The following is a 24,290-nucleotide window of genomic DNA, read 5'->3' on the forward strand; positions in this document are numbered from 1 at the left end:
AATGTTCTTTCACTCCCTCCAACTTCAAATAAGCATTTTGTTCCCCCTTCCTCACTATTTTCTGTTGACCTCCATTTTGTTTTTGCTAACATTGCTTCCTCCCATTTTCCACTGAGTTTTTCTTTTAGTTTTTTACTGTTAATGTTACTTGGTGCCATGTACTTACATCTACTTGTTTGCTTGGTGACTCCATCGCTTTCCTCACCCCCCCTTTTTCAATGTTCTCCCTCCAACTTCAAATAAGCATTTTGTTCCCCCTTCCTCACTAATTTCTGTTGACCTTCATTTTGTGTTACTAATGTTACTTTCCTCAAACAAAAGCTTTTTGTTCCCGTTTCCTCACCGTGTTCTCCTCATTCACAGCATCTGCCCGTGGTGTCCTCCCTCCACCCACCCTTTTTATACGTCCCCCAGTCAGCCTGTAGATGTTTGCCTTTTACCCCCTTTGGCCGTCTGTCTGTCTGCCTCTTTGATGTGTGACAGCTCTATCTGGTCCGAGCTTCCAGTAAGATGATCCAAGCTACATGTTGGCAGAGCGTGGAGAGGAGTTCCTTTTCTGGAAGGACCTCATGTATACACCCACCCTGCCACCCTCCCTCCTCGAACAGAGATGTGGAAAGCCTCATTTCATGTCACGGCTGCAAGAGAAGAACACAGAAGCTTTTTTTTTTTCCCCCCCTCCTCTCATTTTCCAATGCAACTTTCCCTTTGTGCTTTCATAGGAGACTCCCAGGTAGCCTCAGGTAGACACCCTTCCTTCATCAAACATCCTCCTTCTGCCGCTCGCTCTCTCTCTCTCTCTCTCTCTCTCTCTCTTTTGCTTTCTCCACCCCACCCTGCCAGCAAAGGCGTCGGAGAGCACCGCTAATTGCAGCCGAGTGGGAGTGGACCTCCTCCGTGGAGAGCATCAGCGTTCATGGAACAATCTCTGTCTCCTCCTCCTCCATCATCACTCTAACCATGGTGCTCCATTGAAGACAACAGCAGCAGAACCAGAAGAAGAAGAAGCAGCAGCAGCAAGATCCTACATGCTGGATTAAAAACAACACCAAAAGAAGGGAGAAGAAGAAGTAAGTGGAGGACAGCAACAGCATGAGTGAGGAGGCAAAGGAGAAGGCAGCAGGAACAGGAGCGGCGAAAGGCGCTCATCGCAAAAAGAAAGGAAAAAAGGTGAGTTTGTTTTCTTTGAATGGGATTAAAACTGGATTTAAAGCAGATTACGGCATATTTTTAATGCTTTTAAATCCCCTCCCTACCTTTTTTTTTTTTTTTTTTTCTCGAAGCATGTGAAATGTCACCTGTCACTCACCAGTAATCCTTAACCTGCGACTGGTCGGGCTGGTTGTTTTGCCTCCGGCTGATTGGCTGCACGAGCGGCGCTATGCAAAGTGGCGGCAAAAGGGAGGGGTCGGGGGGAGCCCTCCGTGGGGATGGGGGGGGCATCTGTTGTGCTGTCAAACTCCTCCACAGCTGTGTGTGCTTATATCAGGGTATCCAAAGTGCGGCCCGGGGGCCATTTTTTTTAACTTGACATATTGTTAAAATAACAATTCATTATTTACAAATACACTTATAACACAAAGCTATGATGTCAACATTTTTGCTTTAACGCACAATGTGTGGAAAAAGTTTGGACACCCCTGTCTTATGTAATACACTTGCAGCCTGTTTTCCCTCCTTTTTTCAATCAAAGCCGTGTGAAGCCTCACAAAACATGTTTTGACTCATGACCTGGAATGTCAGCGTGCGCGTTAGCGTGCTCTCGCTTGCATGTCATTGTTTTTTTCGTTTTTTTTTTTTTTTTTTCTGTGTCCTGGCTACTTAACACAAAACCAGTGTGTCTTCTTGCCGTATAAACAAAGCTGGTGTCTCCCCTTTCCTCAGACTATTTTCCATTTCAGAAGGCTTAAAGCTTTATTTGGGGTTGGCCCTTGAGGATGTAGGATTTATTAGACTAAAGAGAAGGGGGGGGGGGTTGCCCAGAGTGAAGCGTACTGTTATACAAGATTGCCCGCCATACATTTTAACAAGGATAGATTGGAAGTGTGTTGGAGAAGTGACGCATTCTTTGTGTTTGCAGTTAAATTTACTGGCCCTCTGGTATGTGTCACCTTATAACAGGCTGGATGGCTGTGTTGGTGGCCTGGAATTTGCACATGGAAGTGGATAAAGCGTGATATAGAATATGTTTACATATGTGGTATTGTATTATTCATTCATTTTCAACCGCTTATCCTCACAAGGGGGTGCTGGAGCCTATCCCAGCTGTCTTGGGGCAAAAGGCAGGGTACACCCTGGACTGGTGGTCAGCCAATCACTGGGCACATATAGACAAACAACCATTCACACTCACATTCATACCTATGGACCTAGCATGTTTTTGGACTGTGGGAGGAAACCGGAGTACTAAGAGAAAACCCACGCATGCATGGGGAGAACATGCAAACTCCACACAGAGATGGCCGAGGGTGGGATTGAACTTGAGTTTCCTAGCTGAAGTCTTCATGCTAACCACTCGACCGCCGTGCAGTGTATTGTATTAGTCCAACTGAAACTGGTCTTTCTTATGCATGTAAACACCCTGAAATTGGACACAAATGGGTATGTGTGAAATAACCCACCATGGGGCCAAAGACAGTTGCAAGTGAAGAGGGTGAGAAATCGAATCAGGTTGTACAGGAGGTTAGCATCAACAATATCTTCCATCCATTTGTCGTTTAGAATTATTTCACATCATTTTCTTACTTAAACTCCGGAACGACTTATGTATGTTTTTTTTCTACCTAATTATGCATTTTTGGCCTTGTGTGACTTATACTCCGGAGCGACCAGAAAATACGGTAATCACAAAAAATTACCATTATACTGTACAAGATCCTTTTTTAACTTTAATAATAATGATGAGTGCATGAGAAAGTGGAAAGTCAGACTTTTAAAGGAGCCACTAGGCCACTGATTCTGTTTACTTCCTGTGTACCACAATTAGTCCAATAATATATACAGTACGTGAACTGCTCGGGCAACATTGTACAGCTGATATCTTCAGCGACATCCAAGCCACGCCCCTTGCTCCCATGTAAAGAATGCTAATCGCTCTTCTATCAAGTATCTTTGCGTCAGTTTGAAGAAATGCAAGATGGGTCAAAATGTAATTAAATCTACTATTAAATAATTTTAAGGCCGAGCTGCTAATCTACTGCTCGTTTTTTCTCCCGGTGCATAGTTGCAGCGCTGGTTGAGTTCAATCAACCAACAGGATTATCACAAAGGCCCAAAGTTCCCAACAGACGTATCTCGCTCCTCAGCAGGCCGCGGCCCGTTATCTCCCCCACACAGGCTCCGCTCCACAGCCACAAAGCACAAAACTGCTCTGAAAAATCATGCATATTGATGCGTCTGTCCTTACATGTTGATGTTTGCCGTCAGCCCGCCGTGTGTGCGCATGTGCACACGCCACATCATAACTACGCCAGATGTGTTCATGATTGTAACCATGGCAACTGGCTTCGCTCTGGAGCAAAAGGGCGAACGGAGGAGGGAGCTGAGATGGAGACTGAGACGAAAGAAAGAAGGAAGGAAGGAAGGCGGGGAGGGATGGACGGACGGACGGAGGGAGGGCGGACTGGGTGAACTTCTTGGCCAGATGAGAAATATTACATTTTTCATGAAGCAGCCGCTCTGATGAGCCCGGCTCGCACGTCCGATCAAATGTCCACCGTGACAGAGACGGATGTCGAATCAAAAAGCAGAAGCAACGTTGTCTGCATTTTTGAGGGTGCTTCATTTGAAGTCTCTCCATGTTACGTTGTATGTGAACAAACTGGAAAAACGTAGTAAAGACCCACATAGAAACCAAGCACGGGTTGGGTCAAGACCCGCATTTTTAAAAAGAGAAAGCACTCTTTAAGGACAAAAATGTACACATCTGGACAGAGAAGTCAGATGGTTTTGAAGGAGAAGCGAGGGAAAGCATCTACTTTAAGGTTAAGAAGTCTTCTCTGAACAGAGGGAGAGGTCCGCGACACCGTCTTTCTTCCTAAAAGACACCACAAAAGAGCAAAAACGTAATAAATAGCAATGAAAAGGGCAGCGAAAATGGTGGAATACGCTGTCATATACAGTTCTTATGCTCCACAAAAGGCTTGTCATTTGTCAAAACACCCCTACTATTATTCATTCTGAGCCTACTATTATTCATGGGAGCCTATCCCAGCTCTCTTCGGGCGAGAGAGGCGGCGTACACCCCGGACTGGTGGCCATCCAATCACAGGGCACATATAGACAAACAACCATTCACACTCACATTCATACCTATGGACAATTTGGAGTCAACAATTAACCTAGCATGTTTTTGGAATGTGGGAGGAAACCGGAGTACCCGGAAAATGCACAGGGAGAACATGCAAACTCCACACAGCGACGGCCGAGGTGTGAGTTTGAACTCGGGTCTCCTAGCTGTGAGGTCTGCGCGCTAACCATTCGACCGCCGTGCAGCCGGTATTGTATTAGTCCAACTGACACTGGTCTTTCTTATGCATGTAAACAGCCTGAAATTGGACACAAATGGGTATGTGTGAAATAACCCACCATGGGGCCAAAGACAGTTGCAAGTGAAGAGGGTGAGAAACCGAATCTCCTAGTCTGCGCGCTAACCACTCGACCACTGTGCAGCTTCTGTTATATTATTATGTTATGTTTTGTATTACAGTAAAGTCTCGTTATATCGATATTCTTGGGAGAAAATAATGAAATGAAAATAGTATCGTAATAAGCAGTACTATCGATATAACCGATATCGATATAATGAGACTTTACTGTATTTTATTTTATTATTTATATATTATATTAAACCTTAAAGTTTCACACCCCCTATAAATGGAGTTGTTTTGAAAGTTCTCACGCATCTCCACGTGCTCTACACAACATCTACTGTAACTTTTGGAGTTTTTAGCCAAATCGCCACGAAATTTGGTGGCCATCTGTAGAAGAACAACAAGCACGTGTGTGTCAAATTTGAGCAACATGGTTGCCGTCATTGACCATTTGTCTAAACCTATGCTAGCTTGTCTTCCAAAACACAACCCGTCGATGATTCTTTCGCTTGTGTAAATGGAATCCCGACACAGAAAACTTCTTAAGATCCCAGAAGGATTCCTTCACCATCACACCTCTCATGCACTTCTCACTTCCCTTAGCCTCCATGTCGTTCCCCAAAGAGACGCTTCCTTAAAGAGTGCCAGAGCCGACCCGTGTGCCCTCTCCCCACGGGATTACAGCTGTGTCATACGAACTATACCACCCACCTGCATCCTCCATTTATACAGCTAGCGGAAGAAGGGGGTGGGGCCACCTTGTCCACCTGATGGAGCACATTCTATAAGCAACCAGCTTTCTATAAATAACCACACAGACGAGTTGTCCATATGTGATCGGTACAGGGTGTACCCCGCCTCTTGCCTTGAGTCAGCTGGGATAGGCTCCACCCTATGCATGAATGGAATCCTTACTGAATTTGCAGGATCACAAATGTAGCAGGTTTTACTGTACGTACTTGGCAACAATCTGGTAGATTTCTACATTAAGTCTGTTGCAAGTGCCTATAAAGCACAATCTGCTCCTCTTAAGGACACAACGTGATCCAAGTCCATTAGGCCTAATGTGAAAAACAAAGGCAACACGCACACACACACACACACAGTGTCATCCATCACCGCACATCCAGAGGATGCAATGTGTCATCTCTCTTTGAAGCCACCGTCACAAAACAGCTTCTCCAGACGAGAGATGGACGAGCTCTCGTTAGAAGACGGCACAGAGGCGTGTTGTTAGAGCGCCCCTGTGAAAAATGGAACACCACTGCCTTTTTTTTCACTGGAGGGGCTGTAAGAGCATGATGCATGCTGGAAACACGTCAGTGAACTCTCCGTGTACATGTTTGTATACAATTTTAATTGCCGGCGCTTGACTAAATGGAACTGGAGCAGTTAGCTAGCTCGTTTTATTCACCGCCTCCATGCATCAGCAGCTAAATGGGACAAACACCAACAGTTGTTGTGAGAGAAATGCCATTGCCCCCAACCCAGCCACTCCTAGTTCTCACTAAAAAAACAGTAATTGCATTTTGAACATGCATATTAAAGTTATACTGAATTGAAGTACATGGTAATGGTAATGGTTTAATTTCATTTGAACATGCATCAGATTACAATTGAATGCATCCCATAATGTCCACATGTCCAAAAGGAGTAGGAAGAAGCAAAGCTTGGCATCCGTATTACAGCATATTCTACTATTTTGCCGCCTTTTTAATTGCATATTACAATATTTTTCCAGGTTCAGAGCGTTCTCACGACTGTCCAGTAATTAGCCTTATGGGACATAAATGAAGCCTCTCTTTTTGACAGCAAACTGCAGATTAGCTAACATCTTCAAACCCTCGAGATTCAAACTCGAGTGGGCACACACACACACACACACACACACACAAAAAGGGTGAAGAGTGTCCAGCCAATCAACAAAAAAGGCCATACAAAAGCTCTCCATGCACTCTCTCCACTCTTTCCATTCGCCCCGCTCTGCAAATCTCTGCTCTAACTGACCTGCCATCAGCAAGACCAAGTTTTTTTTTTTTTATGTTCTCTTGGCAAGAATGAATCGATATCAGTGAGAGCTCAGCACATTTCAAACTGCTTTCTCTCGTCGTGTAAGAAAACAGTATTAGGTGTGATACACTTCTGTCCATGTATAAAAAAAAAACCAAAAACCCATCGGGGCCTTCAGGCTGCAAATTTAACATTGAGGACATTGACTACATTTTAGACGAGCACCTCAGGAATAGAAAAGCATCGTCCCCAAAGATGGAGCGTTATGATTAGGTGTGAGTGTTTTTACTGTACGGTGCAAGTGTGGCGCAGGAATTTAGTGTTTCCAGCATGGATGCTCTTGCCTGCATGCTTGCTTTCCGCTCCTGCCTGTCATCATTTCACACTTTAAGGTGGGGGGAAATAGAGTGGCACTGTTTAAAGAAAAAAAAAAAATCTTCTCAGGAATTTGGAATAGTCTTTGAGCTTCCTCCGGCTCGTCTTTGTCGCTATGGCAACTGACAAAATGCAAGCGAAAGAGGGACAACAAAAGCTTTTTTTTTTGTTATTGGGTGCTAAAAAGAAAGCGGTTTACGGCTGACTGTTTTGTCTGACGACCTTGTTGTGACTGGGGACTTGTCTCTTTTTGCGGTTCCTAAATCGACGTCAGATAATAAACTGGTTGATACACGGATACCTGGCTGACAATCACAGCTGATTCTAGTATCGGACCTAATGAAATGGAAGTGCTTGTTTCTGGATCATAATATATGAATATTTCCTTCAGTCGACACCAGTAACAAGCTTCATGTGGGCTTAGGGCGGTTCTGTGTTTTGACAGACAGCCAATGGGATGAATGGGACTTCTGGCTTTGGCTTTTTTTTGTTCCATAACCCTCAGAATGGTTGTTAGAAGTTCATTCATTCATTCATTTTCTACCGCTTATCCTCACGAGGGTCGCAGGAGGTGCTGGAGCCTATCCCAGCTGTCTTCGGCGGGGTACACCCTGGACTGGTGGCCAGCCAATCACAGGGCACATATAGACAAACAACCATTCACACTCACATTCATTCCTATGGACAATTTGGACAATTAGCAACTAGCATGTTTTTGGAATGTGGGAGGAAACCGGAGTACCCGGAGAAAACCCACGCATGCACGGGGAGAACATGCAAACTCCACACAGAGATGGCCGAGGGTGGAATTGAACCCAGGTCTCAGTTTCAAATGTGAAATTTGCAAATAGTTAATGGTGTTATATTAGTAAATAAATAGTTATTTTCATGTAAAACAACCATTTTTGTGTTGTTTATGCTGGAGCCTATCCCAGCTGTCTTCGGGGCGAGAGGCGGGGTACACCCTGGACTGGTGGCCAGCCAATCACAGGGCACATATAGACAAACAACCATTCACACTCACATTCATACCTATGGACAATTTGGAATTAACGCCAATTAACCTAGCATGTTTTTGGAGTCACCAATTAGCAACTAGCATGTTTTTGGAATGTGGGAGGAAACCCAGAGACCCAGAGTACCCAGAGAAAACCCACGCATGCACGGGGAGAACATGCAAACTCTACAATCATTTTCAGTGGATAGTAAATCTATACTAATAAAAAAGCTATACATGGACTACTCGTACTTCTAGTAATGTCCCATGAGAAGGTATAATAAAATGCTTGGAGTGATTCCCTTTTGTGAGCGACTATGGCCCCCCCCAACATCCTTTCCACCCCATGTAGAACCATTGAGTGGTGGCCCTGTACGAGGCCTGAAAGGTATTATTTAGTTTTAAATTAAATTTAGTGCCTCATTACATCAGCTGTTTGCACAGTCAACGTCATAAATGGAAACGTCCAAGTCGAGCAGCAATAACATCTTTAATCGAGAACGTCCCCCCCGCTCGTTAAAAATCAATGACCAATGGAGAAAAGACAGACAATTAACGGTCACCGGCGGCACCGTGAGACTAGAATCGGAGAATCTGCCTGGAAAGCCAAAGACTCCACATCAAACCTCGCCTGTCTGACTCCATTCCCCGTCAACGATGAGAAAGGAACGGGGTAATGGAGCTACGACTGAAACGAGGTGAACGTTTTTTTTTTTGTTTTTTTTTTTTTGCAGCAGGAAGGATGATTTCATAAAGTTACATAACACTGTGAAATGTGTCGGCAGTCACAAGAGGGAATGGAGAACTCTAACGTTTCACTTTGCTCACATTGGCATCTACACCCATCTCCTCTGCTGCTTCACATCTCTTAGTCTCTAATGGGGATCCTGCGTACCGCTCTCTACTTCCTGCCTGGCTTTGACAAGATTCAGCCTTTCATCTACACCCCCACCACCAAAAAAAACATCATGGCTGAGGTGATGTCGCCTCAGAGCGAACGTTAAAGCTTCTCTCGGGCCAAAAACTGCGAGTGGTTAACACGCAGGTCTCACAGCTAGAAAACCCGAGTTCAATTCCACCCTCGAGTTTGCATGTTCTCCCCGTGCATGCGTGGGTTTTCTCCGGGTACTCCCACATTCCAAAAACATGCTAGGTTAATTAGCGACTCCAAATTGTCCATAGGTATGAAATGTGAGTGTGAATGGTTGTTTGTCTATATGTGCCCTGTCATTGGCTAGCCACCAGTCCAGGGTGGACCCCGCCTCTCGCCTGAAGACAGCTGGGATAGGCTCCAGCACCCCCTGCGACCCTCGTTAGGATAAGCAGTAGAAAATGAACGAATGAATGATCATTGTTTTCAAGTTATGTGAGTATAAAGCTGACTGTAGGGGTGTTAGTGTTTGTCTAGAGGGCTCTAATAGTGGTAAAAAATGTATTGTAGATAACTTTTCTATGCTTTCCTCCCACATTCCAAAAACATGCTAGGTTAATTGCCGTTAATTCCAAATTGTCCATAGGTATGAATGTGAGTGTGAATGGTTGTTTGTCTATATGTGCCCTGTGATTGGCTGGCCACCAGTCCAGCCTCTCGCCCGAAGACAGCTGGGATAGGCTCCAGCACCATCTGCGACCCTCATGAGGATAAGCGGTAGAAAATGAATAAATGAATGTTGTAGTGAGGGATGTCCAAACTGTACATTGACTACTCTAAAGTTTCATTTCTACAGTATTGTCCCATGGGAAGTATTACTGTCATAAAATGTGAGCGATGCGAGATAGAAAATAATCGTTTGTACATCAAGATGAAACGACTTTATGGCTTTTTCCGTCTCTAATAATCCCTCTTTTATTCCGGAGGTAGTAATGTTGCCTTATGGAACTCTGTGCAGATTATCAGCAGCTTGACAGCTCCAATTAGCTGCTTTAAAAAAGACGAGCATGAATCATCCCTGCTTTCCCATCTCATCCTCAAATCCCTCATTCAACACTTCTTAGGAAGCCTCGTCGAAGCGTAAAACGGAAAGACCGAGACACTTCCTGACCAGCGCCTCTTTAATCTCGTGATTTTCTCCTCCCTTTTCTAGTTAAGGTGTTAATTTCACGAGGCCATCACAAGTCACGTCAACTGGGCCGGCCCCGCGTGTGTACTCGCATCTCTTGGAGCGCCGCGCCCGGCGGATTACACAGCGGCAAGGCGGCACGGGGTCAATACTAATACTGTTTTCATCCGCCCCCGACTGTGGCTCTGCTGGCTAAACAGACAATTAGCTGCCACTTTCACTTAGGGGACGACACTTTCTCGGAAAAGGCTTTTTGGCTCGCAGGAAGAACGTCATGTTGTTTCTTTGTGAGGATGCTTGAAAACACATTTGGAATGTTGATTCATTCCGCACATCTCGGAGAGAAAGGAGAAACGCCGTTTCATCTTAATGCTAGACAGGAAATGGATTTTTCAAAGTCAGAAAGCAGGCATAAGTGATCCACCCATTTGCAAATATGGCAATTCATATTCTGGAGTGGTTATTAAAAAGCTGTTTTTTATTAGAAACTAATCATTCATTCAATTCAGTCATTTGCTTTTTAGGAAAATGTTTTTTTTTGCCTGTTTCAGAGTTTTGTATAATTTTCAAAAATTTGTAGTTAATAAAAAAAAATAGCTTTTTAGGAAAATATGTATGTTTTTTTGCCTGTTGTCAGAATTTTGTATAATTTTCTAAAATTTGTAGTTAATAAAAAAAATAGCTTTTTAGGAAAATATGTATATATTTTTGCCTGTTGTCAGAATTTTGTATAATTTTCTAAAATTTGTAGTTAATAAAAAAAATAGCTTTTTAGGAAAATATGTATATCTTTTTGCCTGTTGTCAGAATTTTGTATAATTTTCTAAAATTTGTAGTTAATAAAAAAAAATAGCTTTTTAGGAAAATATGTATGTTTTTTGCCTGTTGTCAGAATTTTGTATAATTTTCTAAAAGTTGTAGTTAATTAGTAAAAATAAAAATTATAGCACTTCCTCATTTAGGGACACAGCTGAGGGTGCCAATCACAGGACACATCCATCGCCGCATTGCGCTTCGAATTTTGCAAATTTTACCCCACGAAAAATTCAGGAATAAATTATGCTGTTCTATGTTTGAATATATTAAATATAAATATTAGGCATTAGAAGATAAATTCAAATTTTGACATGCAGTATTGCTTGCTGGTCAAACATAATTTTATTGCAGGTTTGAATTATTTCACAACATGCGCAATAAACATAATATTCATAACCATAATCATATTTGTAATATCATAATCATAATAATACATGGCGGTCGAGTGGTTAGCACGCAGACCTCAAAGCAAGGAGACCCGAACGGAGTGTGAATGGTTGTTTGTCTATATGTGCCCTGTGATTGGCTGGCCACCAGTCCAGGGTAAAACCTGCCTCTCGCCCGAAGACAGCTGGGATAGGCTTCTAAATTCTCATATTATAGCAATTATATTGGGTAATTTGAGTATAAAGGTGACTATAGGGGTGTTATTTTATGCCCAGAGGGCTCTAATAATGTTAAACATTGCATTTAGAAGGTCGTAAACAAGTTTTGTATGCCGTAACTATGAATTTATTCTATGGACAATTTTGTCTCAAATGAGCCAAATTAGCATATTAGCATGGCTGTTTGGAGGCGGAGCCATCATGTCTGTTGTAGCAAGGTGGTGTCTTACTGGAAGACTTTTTTTTTTTTACAATTTCCGTCCAACTTGAATGCAAAATGGTGTCCTTTTTTGTTCATTGTTGGATTTTAACATTTCTCTGAATTTTAAGTATCCGAAAAGTCAAATACCAAAGTTGAACAAAGCATCTCTTCTTAGTGGAAGGTCGGGTTGTTGGAGTTTGAACACTTTATTACTAACAGTAAACGCCTGACTTTAGGATGTCTTTACTTCCTGTTATCGGCCGCTCCTTTCATATCGATCTCTTTGTGTTTCAGTCGGCGATCGATACGCAATTATGATGTTTGAAAGAAGAGAAGAAGATGTCTCGGCTTTAGTCCTGCAAGACGTGTTCACACCGGTTCTCCTCTCAGTCCGGCATGCTGTTAATTACTGCATGGAAGCTTCCAGAAGCACATAGAAGCGGGCCGTGCTCAACGGCATTATAAATCACAACAGTGGAGAGACACACTTGGCCGACCAGAACCACTCAATCGCTCTGTGTCTTCACGAGCAGAATGTCTCCATTGTTTAATGACTGCCGAGGGAGGAAATGGTTTCCCTTTGTTCCCCTTGCAACTCCATTACCGTCTCTACGGGCGTGCGCTTCTGTAGCGCGCCGACAAGACTTTCTCATCAGAGTGAAATCTGTCAACATTTTGTCTGCCCACTCGCATTTATGTAACACCTTCCTGTGTGACCCGTTTTAATGATTCACACATGTGGACCAAATTATTCCACTCTGCTCTTTTTAGGGACTTTACTGCACAAACATCAGTTACATATCTTCATGTCTGGTAGGGCTTTGCTAAGTCAAAGATCATCTCTATAGTAGAAGAGCTCCGCTGTTTTAAGGGCCGACATTTTTAAAATAACCTAAAAATAACCCTGCTTTTGCCCTATTATATGAAATTTGTCTGAGATTTTCTTTGGAAAAAAAAAAAAATCTATAGGAAAAAAATCAATAAAATATATCAAATTATTTAGGGGCGCTTCAGAACATTTTAGGGGGAGTGAAGCCCCCTAAATTAACCTCAAAATAACCCTGCTTTGGCTCAGTTATAGGAAATTTGTCACAGATTTTTTTGTAAAAAAAAATTTTTTTGTGAAAAAAAATCTATAAAAAAATCTAATTATTTAGGAGAGGCTTTAGAACATTTTAGGGGGACTGAAGCCCCCTAAAATAACCTAAAAATAACCCTGCTTTTGCTCTATTATATGAAATTTGTCTGAGATTTTTTTTGTAAAAAAAAAAAATCTATAGAGAAAAAATCTATTAAAAATATCAAATTATTTAGGGGGCCTTAAGAACATTTTAGGGGGACCGAAGCCCCCTAAAATAACCCTGACGCTTCAGAACATTTTAGGGGGAGTGAAGCCGCCTAAATTAACCTCAAAATAACCCTGCTTTGGCTCAATTATATGAAATTTGTCACAGATTTTTTTGTAAAAAATTTTTTTTTTGTAAAAAAAAAATCTATAGAAAAAAAATCAATAAAAAAATCAAATTATTTAGGAGAGGTTTTAGAACATTTTAGGGGGACTGAAGCCCCCTAAAATAACCTAAAAATAACCCTGCTTTTGCCCTATTATATGAAATTTGTCTGAGATTTTTTTTGTAAAAAAAAAAATCTATAGAAAAAAAATCTATAAAAAATATCAAATTATTTAGGGGGCCTTAAGAACATTTTAGGGGGACCGAAGCCCCCTAAAATAACCCTGATTTTGCCCTATTACATGAAATTTGCCAGATATTTTTTTTGCAAAAAAAAATCTATAGAAAAAAAATCAATAAAAAATATCAAATTATTTAGGGGGGCTTAAGAACATTTTAGGGGGACCGAAGCCCCCTATAATAACCGAAAAATAACCCTGCTTTTGCTCTATTATATGAAATTTGTCAGATTTTTTTTTTTTTGTAAATAAAATAATTAAAAAAAAATCAATAAAAAATATCAAATTATTTAAGGGGACTTAAGAACAGCCCCCTAAAATAATCTAAAAATAACCGTGCTTTTGACCTATTATGTATATGAAATTTGCCAGAGATTTCTTTTGTAAATTTTTTTTACATTTTTATTTAAAAAAAAAAAAAATTGTAAAAAAAAAAATCCTATAGAAAAAAAAAAATCAGTAAAAAATATCAAATTATTTAGGGAGACTTTTTAGGGGGGCTGAAGCTTCCCTCAAATAGGCCTAATGATCCACTGGTCGAGATGCAGTTTTTTGCGGGGTGAAAGATATAACATACATGTTGCTTTACAAAATATAAAAAATGACTTTTTGGCCGTCATGGGAAAAAGTTTGGAACACGGAGCTGGATGCAAGTCATCAAGTCCTGCATGTGTTTGGCTAATTGCTGGCGGACGAGGCCATCCTAGAAAGTGTTCCTCAGCTGGGGGAATTCGACTTGGCGTGTTCCCTCTCTACTGGCTGAACTCATGAACCATCTGGGACACGTAGTAAGCAAGAAGACATACCGGGTGAGGCCAGAGATCTCGGCGGTGATTTATTCATGAAGTCAAGAAGTGAGGGAAGCCACTTCCTGCCCTCCTCAGCTCTGCCTGCACTCTCCATCCCACTATCCTGCCCACATCCTTCCTCCTGACTTATCCTTTTTTTTCTTTACAATCCTGCCTCTCGATGCATCCTCCCTCCATTATTCCAACGCAGCTTTCCTTCCTACTCATCATTCTTGAATGGTGCGTTCGCTGCCTTCCGCACACTCTCCTCATTAGCGGCCTCACACCCTCACAGCTGGGGGTTGTCACACTGCACCACTGTTAGCTTTAAACCACACCCGCCTCACGCATGCTGGCCATTCCGTCAAACACACACACACACACACAAGTACCCAGCAGCCGGCGGCCATGCTACTTTTGCATGCCGGCTTGTTTATGTCACGTCATTGCAACATTAACAAACATTGCGACGTAGTTGTGATAGTTCAATAAATGGATGCTTGCTAGATTTTGAATATTCATAATTCAACAGAAGGCTTCTAATAGGAGGCAATGCAAAGGGAATCGGTCTGTTCTAGGGTCAAACCGCACCCTCATACTGCCTTTTCCATTGGTTTGGAGCATGGCATATGCTAAAAATATCGTTTTTTTAAATTAAAACAGCAAAAATAGAAAAATCGACAGTAATTTTACACGAATAAAGGAAAAAAAATCAAGTTAAAATATATTGAAGAGAAACTGAGTACACATTATGTCGTTGTATGTTCATATCACCTCGTACTTTGGTACTTGACAAAAAAATATAATTATTCATTCATTCATTTTCTACCGCTTTTTCCTCACGAGGGTCACGTGGGTGCTGGAGCCTATCCCAGCTGTCTTCGGGCTAGAGGCGGGGTACACCCTGGACTGGTCACCAGCCAATCACAGGGCACATATAGACAAACAACCATTCACACTCACATTCATACCTATGGACAATTTGGAGTCGCCAATTAACCTAGCATGTTTTTGGAATGTGGGAGGAAACCGGAGTACCCGGAGAAAACCCACGCATGCACGGGGAGAACATGCAAACTCCACACAGAGATGGCCAAGAGTGGAATTGAACCCTGGTCTCCTAGCTGCGAGGCCTGCACGCTAACCACTGGACCACCATGCCACCAGAAATATAATTAAATAAAATTAAAAAATTAAAAATACTTAAATTATCTTAGGAAAGCAGGAAGTGAACAAATGTAACAGTTACTGATTGTAAAAGTACCAGATGGAGGGGCAGGATTTAATAAGCTTTGCTTCTTCCTACTCCTTTTGGACATGTGGAACTGTGAACTGATTATGTGATGCATTCAATTGTAATCTGATGCATGTTCAAGTGAAATTAAACCATTACCATTACTGAGGTGAGACTGGACGAGGGCATCCATCAGTAATCTTGGGGCAGAGCTCCAGCTGCCCCATTTGTCACCAGCACCTCTTGAAATAGTCATAGACGTTCCAAGCAAGCACGGCATTGAGCATGTTTTATTTTATTATTTAGCAATCATCCATTCACGCTGTACGTGTTTGTGAATAATATTTAAAAAAAAAAGAAAAAAATGTCGTAGCCGCCGTCTGACCTCCTTTTTGAGACTCCGCCCGCTTGCACCAGCCTCGCTCGCTCGTTCGTTCGTTCGTTCGTTCGTTCGCTTGCTGGCTGCCGGTCGGCTTGTTTTCTGGTGTCCTCAGAGTGTTGGCATGGAGCTGTGAAAACCTGAAGGAGGGTGGAATTTTTGACAGAGAAGGAGCAGCAGACATGAGAGCAGACATTTTCAAGGGGCGGCCATGTCTTTTACATCATCGTGTGCTGATGCTCTGTTTGCATTCAAAACAATATTAGACTCTGCAGGCACACTAACAAGGACTCCTGTGTGTGTGTGCAAATACTTCCATGCTGTTCAAATACTGCATTCACACTACTGTATTTACTTCGGTTAATACTAACTCTCTCCTTAAGAAATATATATAGATTTTTTCCTTTTAATTTTTTATAATGGGCTGCACAGTGGTCGAGTGGTTAGCGTGCAGACCTCACAGCGAGGAGACACAAGTTCAATCCCACCCTCGGCCATCTCTGTGTGGAGTTTGCATGTTCTCCCCGTGCATGCGTGGGTTTTCTCCGGGTACTCCGGTTTCCTCCCACATTCCAAAAACATGCTAGGTTAATTAGCGACTCCAAATTGTCCATAGGTATGAATGTGAGTGTGAATGGTTGTTTGTCTATATGTGCACTGTGATTGGAGAAAAGACAGCTGGGATAGGCTCCAGCACCCCCCTCGACCCCGGTGAGGATAAGCGGTAGAAAATGAATGAATTTTTTATAATTGCATTTTTGACCTTTTTACATTTATTTTACCAACATAGTGTGTACTTTTGTGACAGTAATTACAATTTCGGTTAATCGAATGCCACAATACTTACATTTATTGAGACATTATGTCATTGGCCTGTGTTTGTGGTTAAGGAAGACATAATTAATTGGTAATGGTTTAATTTCATTTGAACATGCATCCGATTACAATTGAATGCATCACATAATCAGTTCACAGTTCTGCATGTCCGAAAGGAGTAGGAAGAAGCAAAGCTTATTAAATCCTACCCCTTCATCTGGTACTTTTACAATCAGTAACTGTTACATTTGTTCACTTCCTGCTTTCCTAATATAATTAAAGTTTAAAAAAAATTTAAAAAATTATTTTATTAATTGTTATTTTTATTTTATTTATTTTTTATTTAATTGATTTTTTTTTTGTCACGTACCAAAGTACAAAGTGATATGACGATACAATGACATAATGGGTACCATAGTAAGTGTCAATATAGTGATATATATAGCACATCATTACAAAGTAAGTTCAAATGTGTGGACTCAAGTCATGCAATGAGGTGGAAACATGTTTGAATCCAAATTGAACCCCAAATACTCAAGCTCAATCCCCCCCCCCCTGTTGTTCCGGTACACAATGCCGTGGATCCCGCTCCATTGTCTGCAAGGTTGTGTCCTCCTTTCCAGCTCGGTGAGGCTCATTTGTTGATCTCCTAACTAGATTAGCACTTGTCTGATTAACCGCCTGCAAACCGCTGCTGTGGTTGCGGGCTGGGAAAGCGTGTTGTCTTCTATCTGGCTGTGTCGTCGTCGTCGTGGTCATTGTTTGCTGCCGGGCTTGCTGGGATGTCATTGATGCAACTCTCCCTCTCTCTGGAGCCCCATTGGCTGCAGACGGCGGCGAGGGAGTGAGGATGCAAAGAGTTGAGAAGGTGAGATGGGAAAGTGTGGACGCATGGAACTTTGGTGTCGTTTTATTAACGTGTGTGTTGTTTGCCATTTGGGAAGTTAATATCACGTACAATGATGTGTATTTTTGTCCTTATATGGTGACCTTTGACATTTACTTTCTCAACTAGAGAAAGTACCAACTGATTTTTAGTTGAATAGATTAATTTTCTCACTATGTTTTTCCTCACCAAGTAATAATAATAGTATTCATTCATTTATTAATTTTCTACCGCTTATCCTCATGAGGGTCTCGGGGGTGCTGGAGCCTATCCCAGCTGTCGCACATATAGACAAACAACCATTCACACTCACATTCATACCTGTGGACAATTTGGAGTCGCCAATTAATTAATTAATTAATTTGGACAATTAGCAACTAGCATGTTTTTGGAATGTGGGAGGAAACCGGAGTACCCGGAAAAAACCCACACAAGCACGGGTAGAACATGCAAACTCCACACAGAGATGGCCGAGGGTGGAATTGAACCCTGGTCTCAGTTCCAAATGTGAAATTTGTAAATAGTTAATAGTGTTATGTTAGTAAATAAATAGTTATTTTCATGTAAAACAACCATTTTTGTGTTGTTTATGCTGGAGCCTATCCCAGAGAAAACCCACGCAAGCACGGGTAGAACATGCAAACTCCACACAGAGATGACCGAGGGTGGAATTGAACCTGGGTCTCAGTTCCAAATGTGAAATTTGTAAATAGTTAATGGTGTTATATTATTAAATCAATAGTTATTTTCATGTTGTTTATGCTGGAGCCTATCCCAGCTGTCTTCGGGCGAAAGGCGGGGTACACCCTGGACTGGTGGCCAGCCAATCACAGGGCACATATAGACAAACAACCATTCACACTCACATTCATACCTATGGGCAATTTGGAGTGAATTAGCCAATTAAACTAGCATGTTTTTGGAATTTGGGAGGAAACCGGAATACCCGGAAAAAACCCACACAAGCATAGGGAGAACATGCAAACTCCACACAGATATGGCCGAGGGTGGATAATAATAGTCGTAATAATAAAAATATTGAAAAATAACGATGTCTGACGTAATTGTCATGTGATTATACACATCCAGAAAGGTGGTCCAGTGTTGCCATGGCAACAACATTGATGCTACTTTCCCCCTGACATGCTTTTTAATAACCCAATATGAATTATAAAGGAGCCTATGTCCCTGGAGGCTTTGCTTTTACCCCTTTGACCTGTCCCCTTTTCAATGTGGCCCCTGCTTGAGCGGCCATGACAGGTTGAGCTCCGGGGACCAGAAGGTGAGGATTCACTCTCGAGAGGGACACGTGTTGTTTGGAGACACACAGATCCACGCATGGTTGGACTAATGTGCCCGCGGGTGCTGAAAGTTAGGTCCTGGGTACACTGTGGGGGCGAGAGCGGCGTTGCTGGTGGGGGTGGATGGGGGGGGGGGGCTAAATGTACATCTGTGGCCTTTGCCGCACTTCTCCAGACTCCATCCAATCACAGCGGCCATCAAGCGGAGTGGCATATCAGGAAATGATGTGAGACCGCGGGCCCCATCTGTTAAGGCAGAGCAGTGGTGGGATGCCGGGGGTGGGGGGGTGAAATGTGTGGGAGGGGGGGGGGAAGCCAATAGCTTATCAAACTTGGCAAGATCTCCCAGCTTTGTGGCTCACAGGCTTCCTTCCTTTCTGTCTGTCTGTGTTGTTGTGTTCAGCGATGGAGCGCATGATAGCCTTTGTTTGTGTGTGTGTGTGTGTGTGTGATGTCACCTTATCGCACTGACAGACGGACGTGTGGATTTCTGAGTTACCCCGGGAGACGACGTTGAATGTAAATGGATTTCTAGGCAGGAAATACCTTTTTATACCTTTTTCTTTATTAATATATGATGGATTGGCAGTGACGGGACTGCCCTTCTCTTTTTGTGCAATGACAATAAAGGGAGTCTATGTCTAAATTAGGACACCCCCTTGACAGTTCAATGACATTTCGGTTGGACAGGAAGTGAGGTTACGGCTCAACAGTAGCTTTTGTTGTTGTTATTCTGCCTGTTTGGAGATCATTTAAGCCTCGTGTGGCGATCATGTAAGGTGCTTGTATCACTGGACAATTACTGACACCTAGTGGCCAATGTGGAATACTACATTCACAATTACAATGCTTTTTCAATGCCTTTTTATTTTTGTATTTTTAGTTCATTCAGCCATTAAATTTTTTTTTAATTAATAATAGTCCAGCGATCATGTATTTGTTAATTATACTCTAATAATGGTATTTAGAAAGTCATAATTAGCTTTTCTATGTGGTAACAATGTAAATATTATTTTTATTGATTATAGCGGTGTTATTGCATGTCTACAGTGCTCTAATAATGGTATTTAGAAAGTCATAATCAGGTTTTCTATGCTGTAACGATGTAAATATTATTTTTATTGACTATAGGGGTGTTATTTCATGTCTACAGTGCCCTAACAATAGTATTTAGAAAGTCATAATCAGGAGGTAACTATGTAAATATTATTTTTATTGACTATAGGGGTGTTATTTCATGTCTACAGTGCTCTAATAATGGTATTTAGAAAGTCATAATAAAATTTTCTATGCGGTAACAATGTAAATATTATTTTTTATTGACTATAGGGGTGTTATTTCATGTCTACAGTGCTCTAATGGTATTTAGAAAGTCATAATCAGGTTTTCTATGAGGTAACTATATAAATATTATTTTCATTGACTATAGGGGTGTTATTTCATGTCTACAGTGCTCTAATAATGGTATTTAGAAAGTCATAATCAGTTTTTCTATGCGGCAACAATGTAAATATGATTTTTTATTGACTATAGGGGTGTTATTTCATGTCTACAGTGCTCTAATAATGGTATTTAGAAAGTCATAATCAGATTTTCTATGCGGTAACAATGTAAATATGATTTTTATTGACTATAGGGGTGTTATTTCATGTCTACAGTGCTCTAATAAAGGTATTTAGAAAGTCATAATCAGGTTGTCTATGATATAACTATGTGAATATTATTTTTATTGACTATAGGGGTGTTATTTCATGTCTGGAGTGCTCTAATAATGGTATTTCAAGTATTTAATTATTTTTTTCAGAACTGCGATAAAGTGAGGACACAATGTATGCAATTTATGTAGCAAGGGGGGGTTTATTAGCCAAATGATCAGTGACTTATGGCCCATGACTATGGCCAGTGACTTATTTTGACAAATTTTCACCCTTTTGTGTCCAGCAGTTGAGGAGTAGAAGGGTTACTTTGACATTTACAGTGCTCCATTTGACCTCGCTGTGCGTCGCGATGCGTGCGAGTTGCCATCGATGCGAAGAAACGAACCCGCATGGGACTCATTTCCATCGCCTGCACAATTAGCTCATTTGCATCCAATTAGGCAATCACGTGTAACCTTTGGTGCTCCGTAATTTGCACATCAGGTGGTGGGATTCTTCTCCACCACTCCATCACACTATGTTTCATCAATCAATCAATCAATCAATCAATCAGGGTTTGTGTGAGACCTACCAACATTTTGGACAAGTCTGTGCTTTGATTTGACTATTGGTGGGGGCCATGTTGATATTTACAATTTTCTAAAAATGCTAAAAGATGTTATAAGGTCATCCTTTGCTACATCGCAGTTTGAACATCACTACCTTACAGTCGTGCAGTTTTTCAAAAATGTATTAATTAATAAATGATTGCTGTTTTCTGGTTGACTATGGTTGATTATTAGTTAACAAAAATATTGAATATGGTTTAAACAAAGAATAATAGCAGGATAAGTGACTATAGGGGTGTTATTTCATCTATACAGTGCTCTAATAATGGTATTTATAAAGTCATAATCAGGTTTTCTTATGTGGTAACTATGTAAATATTATTTTTATTGACTATAGGGATGTTATTTCATGTCTACAGTGCTCTAGTAAAGGTATTTAGAAATTCATTATCAGGTTTTCTATGCGGTAACTATGTAAATATGATTTTTATTGACTATAGGGGTGTTATTTCATGTCTACAGTACTCTAAAAATGGTATTTAGAAAGTCATAATCAGGTTTTCAATGCGGTAACTATGTAAATCTTATTTTTATTAACTCTAGGGGTGTTATTTCATGTCTACAGTGCTCTAATAATGGTATTTAGAAAGTCATAATCAGGTTTTCTATGTGGTAACTATCTAAATATTATTTTTATTGACTATAGGGGTGTTATTTCATGTCTACGGTGCTCTAATAATGGTATTTAGAAAGTCATAATCAGGTTTTCTATGTGGTAACTATCTAAATATTATTTTTATTGACTATAGGGGTGTTATTTCATGTCTACAGTGCTCTAATAATGGTATATAGAAAGTCATAATCAGGTTTTCAATGCGGTAACTATGTAAATCTTATTTTTATTAACTCTAGGGGTGTTATTTCATGTCTACAGTGCTCTAAAAATGGTATTTAGAAAGTCATAATCAGGTTTTCAATGCGGTAACTATGTAAATATTATTTTTATTAACTATAGAGGTGTTATTTCATGTCTACAGTGCTCTAATAATGGTATATTGAAAGTCACAATCAGGTTTTCTATGCGTTAACTATGTAAATGTTATTTTTATTGACTATAGGGGTGTTATTTCATGTCTACAGTGCTCTAATAATGGTATTTAGAAAGTCATAATCAGGTTTTCTATGCAGTATGTAAATATTGTTTTTATTAACAGTGAAATGTAATTACATTCACTTATTGCCGCCGGGTCTGAAACCAATAGACCGCAATAGATGAGGGACTGTACATATATAATATAGCAACAAGTGGCAAACATCAACAAAATTGTACATTGCTATATCGCTATTTAGTATTTTTACATAGAAAAATGCCACAGGCAATAAATAGACTTAATGATTTTCCACTATAAAAAAAGCTGCTGACAATACTTGATGTTCCTTTTGAAAATCATTTTTTAAGTACAACTTTTCGGTGCGTGTCAGCCCTTGTAGTGATAATTGTTACATGCCCTCCGAGTACTGTTCACGATGTTGTGAAATCAAGCGCGGCACACAAACCAAAAGTGTGTATGCCTCAAGTGTGTTGGCAGAACCTTTGTGGTCATAAATAGTGGCTTCTGTTAATGAATACTTTCCAGTGACAGCTATAAAGTATCCATTGGCGGGCTGGAAATGTATCCGTGCATTCTGAATAATATACAAACTATAAATTACGAGTGTCCTAAACTTTTTTTTTTTTCCACTGGGGTGCCGTGTATAGAAAAATGGGTCACTTGGGTATTATTCACGTTTGAATTCACTGAAAAATTGTAAATATTTATGGTATCTTTTCACAAAAAGCTGGTTTTCTCTCTTTTTTACTGCAGACTACTAAAGAACGTAAAAAGGCTGAAAAATTGTCGAAAATGGCCACGACTGAAGGGGTTGTTTTTCAATAAATACAGTAGAAAATAAAATAATAATAAAACAAAATAATAATTCATTCATTCATTAATGAATTATTTTTTTAATTATTATTAAAAAATAATTATAAAAAAATACTACTCATTCTTTAACTTCATGATTAGTATTTTTACTATTATTGCGGCAAATAAATTGGCTTCATTTAAAGATTTTGTGAGCTTATGTATGTGAAATATCAAAACAAATATTTTTATTGACTATAGGGGTGTTATTTCATGTCTGCAGTGCTCTAATAATGGTATATTGAAAGTCATAATCAGGTTTTCTATGTGGTAACTATGTAAATATTATTTTTTATTGACTATAGGGGTGTTATTTCATGTCTACAGTGCTCTAATAATGGTATTTACAAAGTCATAATCAGGTTTTCTCTGCGGTAATTATGTAAATATTATTTTTATTGACTATAGGGGTGTTATTTCATGTCTACAGTGCTCTAATAATGGTATTTACAAAGTCATAATCAGGTTTTCAATGCGGTAACTATGTAAATCTTATTTTTATTAACTATAGGGGTGTTATTTCATGTCTACAGTGCTCTAGTAAAGGTATTTAGAAAGTCATAATCAGGTTTTCAATGCGGTAACTATGTAAATCTTATTTTTATTAACTATAGGGGTGTTATTTCATGTCTACAGTGCTCTAATAATGGTATTTAGAAAGTCATAATCGGGTTTTCAATGCGGTAACTATGTAAATCTTATTTTTATTAACTATAGGGGTGTTATTTCATGTCTACAGTGCTCTAGTAAAGGTTTTTAGAAATTCATAATCTGGTTTTTGATGCGGTAACTATGTAAATATTATTTTTATTGACTATAGAGGTGTTTTTGAATAAATACAGTAGAAAATAAAATAATAATAAAACAAAATAATAATTCATTCATTCATTAATGAATATTTTTTTTAATTATTATTAAAAAATAAGTATAAAAAAAATACTACTCATTCTTTAACTTCATGATAAGTATTTTTACTATTATTGCGGCAAATAAATTGGCTTTATTTAAAGATTTTGTGAGATTATGTATGTGAAATATCAAAACAGCCCCCACGTGTTTTCATATATCAGTACACAACCTTGGCGGCATACTTTGACACCCCCGACTTATACTGTAAGACATACGTTTTGGGTTGCCACCCCCCCCCCCCCAAGCACACTTTGGACACCCCTTGCCATAAATGCTAAGACGAGAGCCGACCTTTGCCCTTGGAAGGTAGCGGTGTGTAAGCGTGTGGGTGTGTGATGATACGCTGATGGCGGCAGTCATGGCCCAGCGAGACGCTCCTCAAGCGTAGCCATTCTTGGCACATCCCCTGCCCCTGCCATCCATCATGATGGGATGGAGGGGGGGGGTGGAACTCGACACC

General features: G+C 40.4%; 1 protein-coding gene across 1 annotated transcript in view; it reads left to right on the forward strand.

Annotated features, from left to right (window-relative positions):
- The first annotated feature begins 456 nt into the window (after positions 1–456).
- The window catches only part of LOC131108045 (ankyrin-3-like), a 202,216-nt gene continuing 178,382 nt past the window's right edge, over positions 457–24,290 (forward strand). Inside the window, exon 1 of the mRNA XM_078787294.1 lies at positions 457–1,170. Within this exon, the coding sequence (XP_078643420.1) occupies positions 1,093–1,170 (78 nt within the window). The 5' untranslated portion in view covers positions 457–1,092. The remainder of the gene's footprint in view (positions 1,171–24,290) is intronic.

This window comes from Doryrhamphus excisus, linkage group LG20 (assembly GCF_037039965.1).
Source record: "Doryrhamphus excisus strain RoL-2023G ecotype Guam linkage group LG20, RoL_Dexc_Guam_v1.1, whole genome shotgun sequence".
NCBI lineage: Eukaryota > Metazoa > Chordata > Actinopteri > Syngnathiformes > Syngnathidae > Doryrhamphus > Doryrhamphus excisus.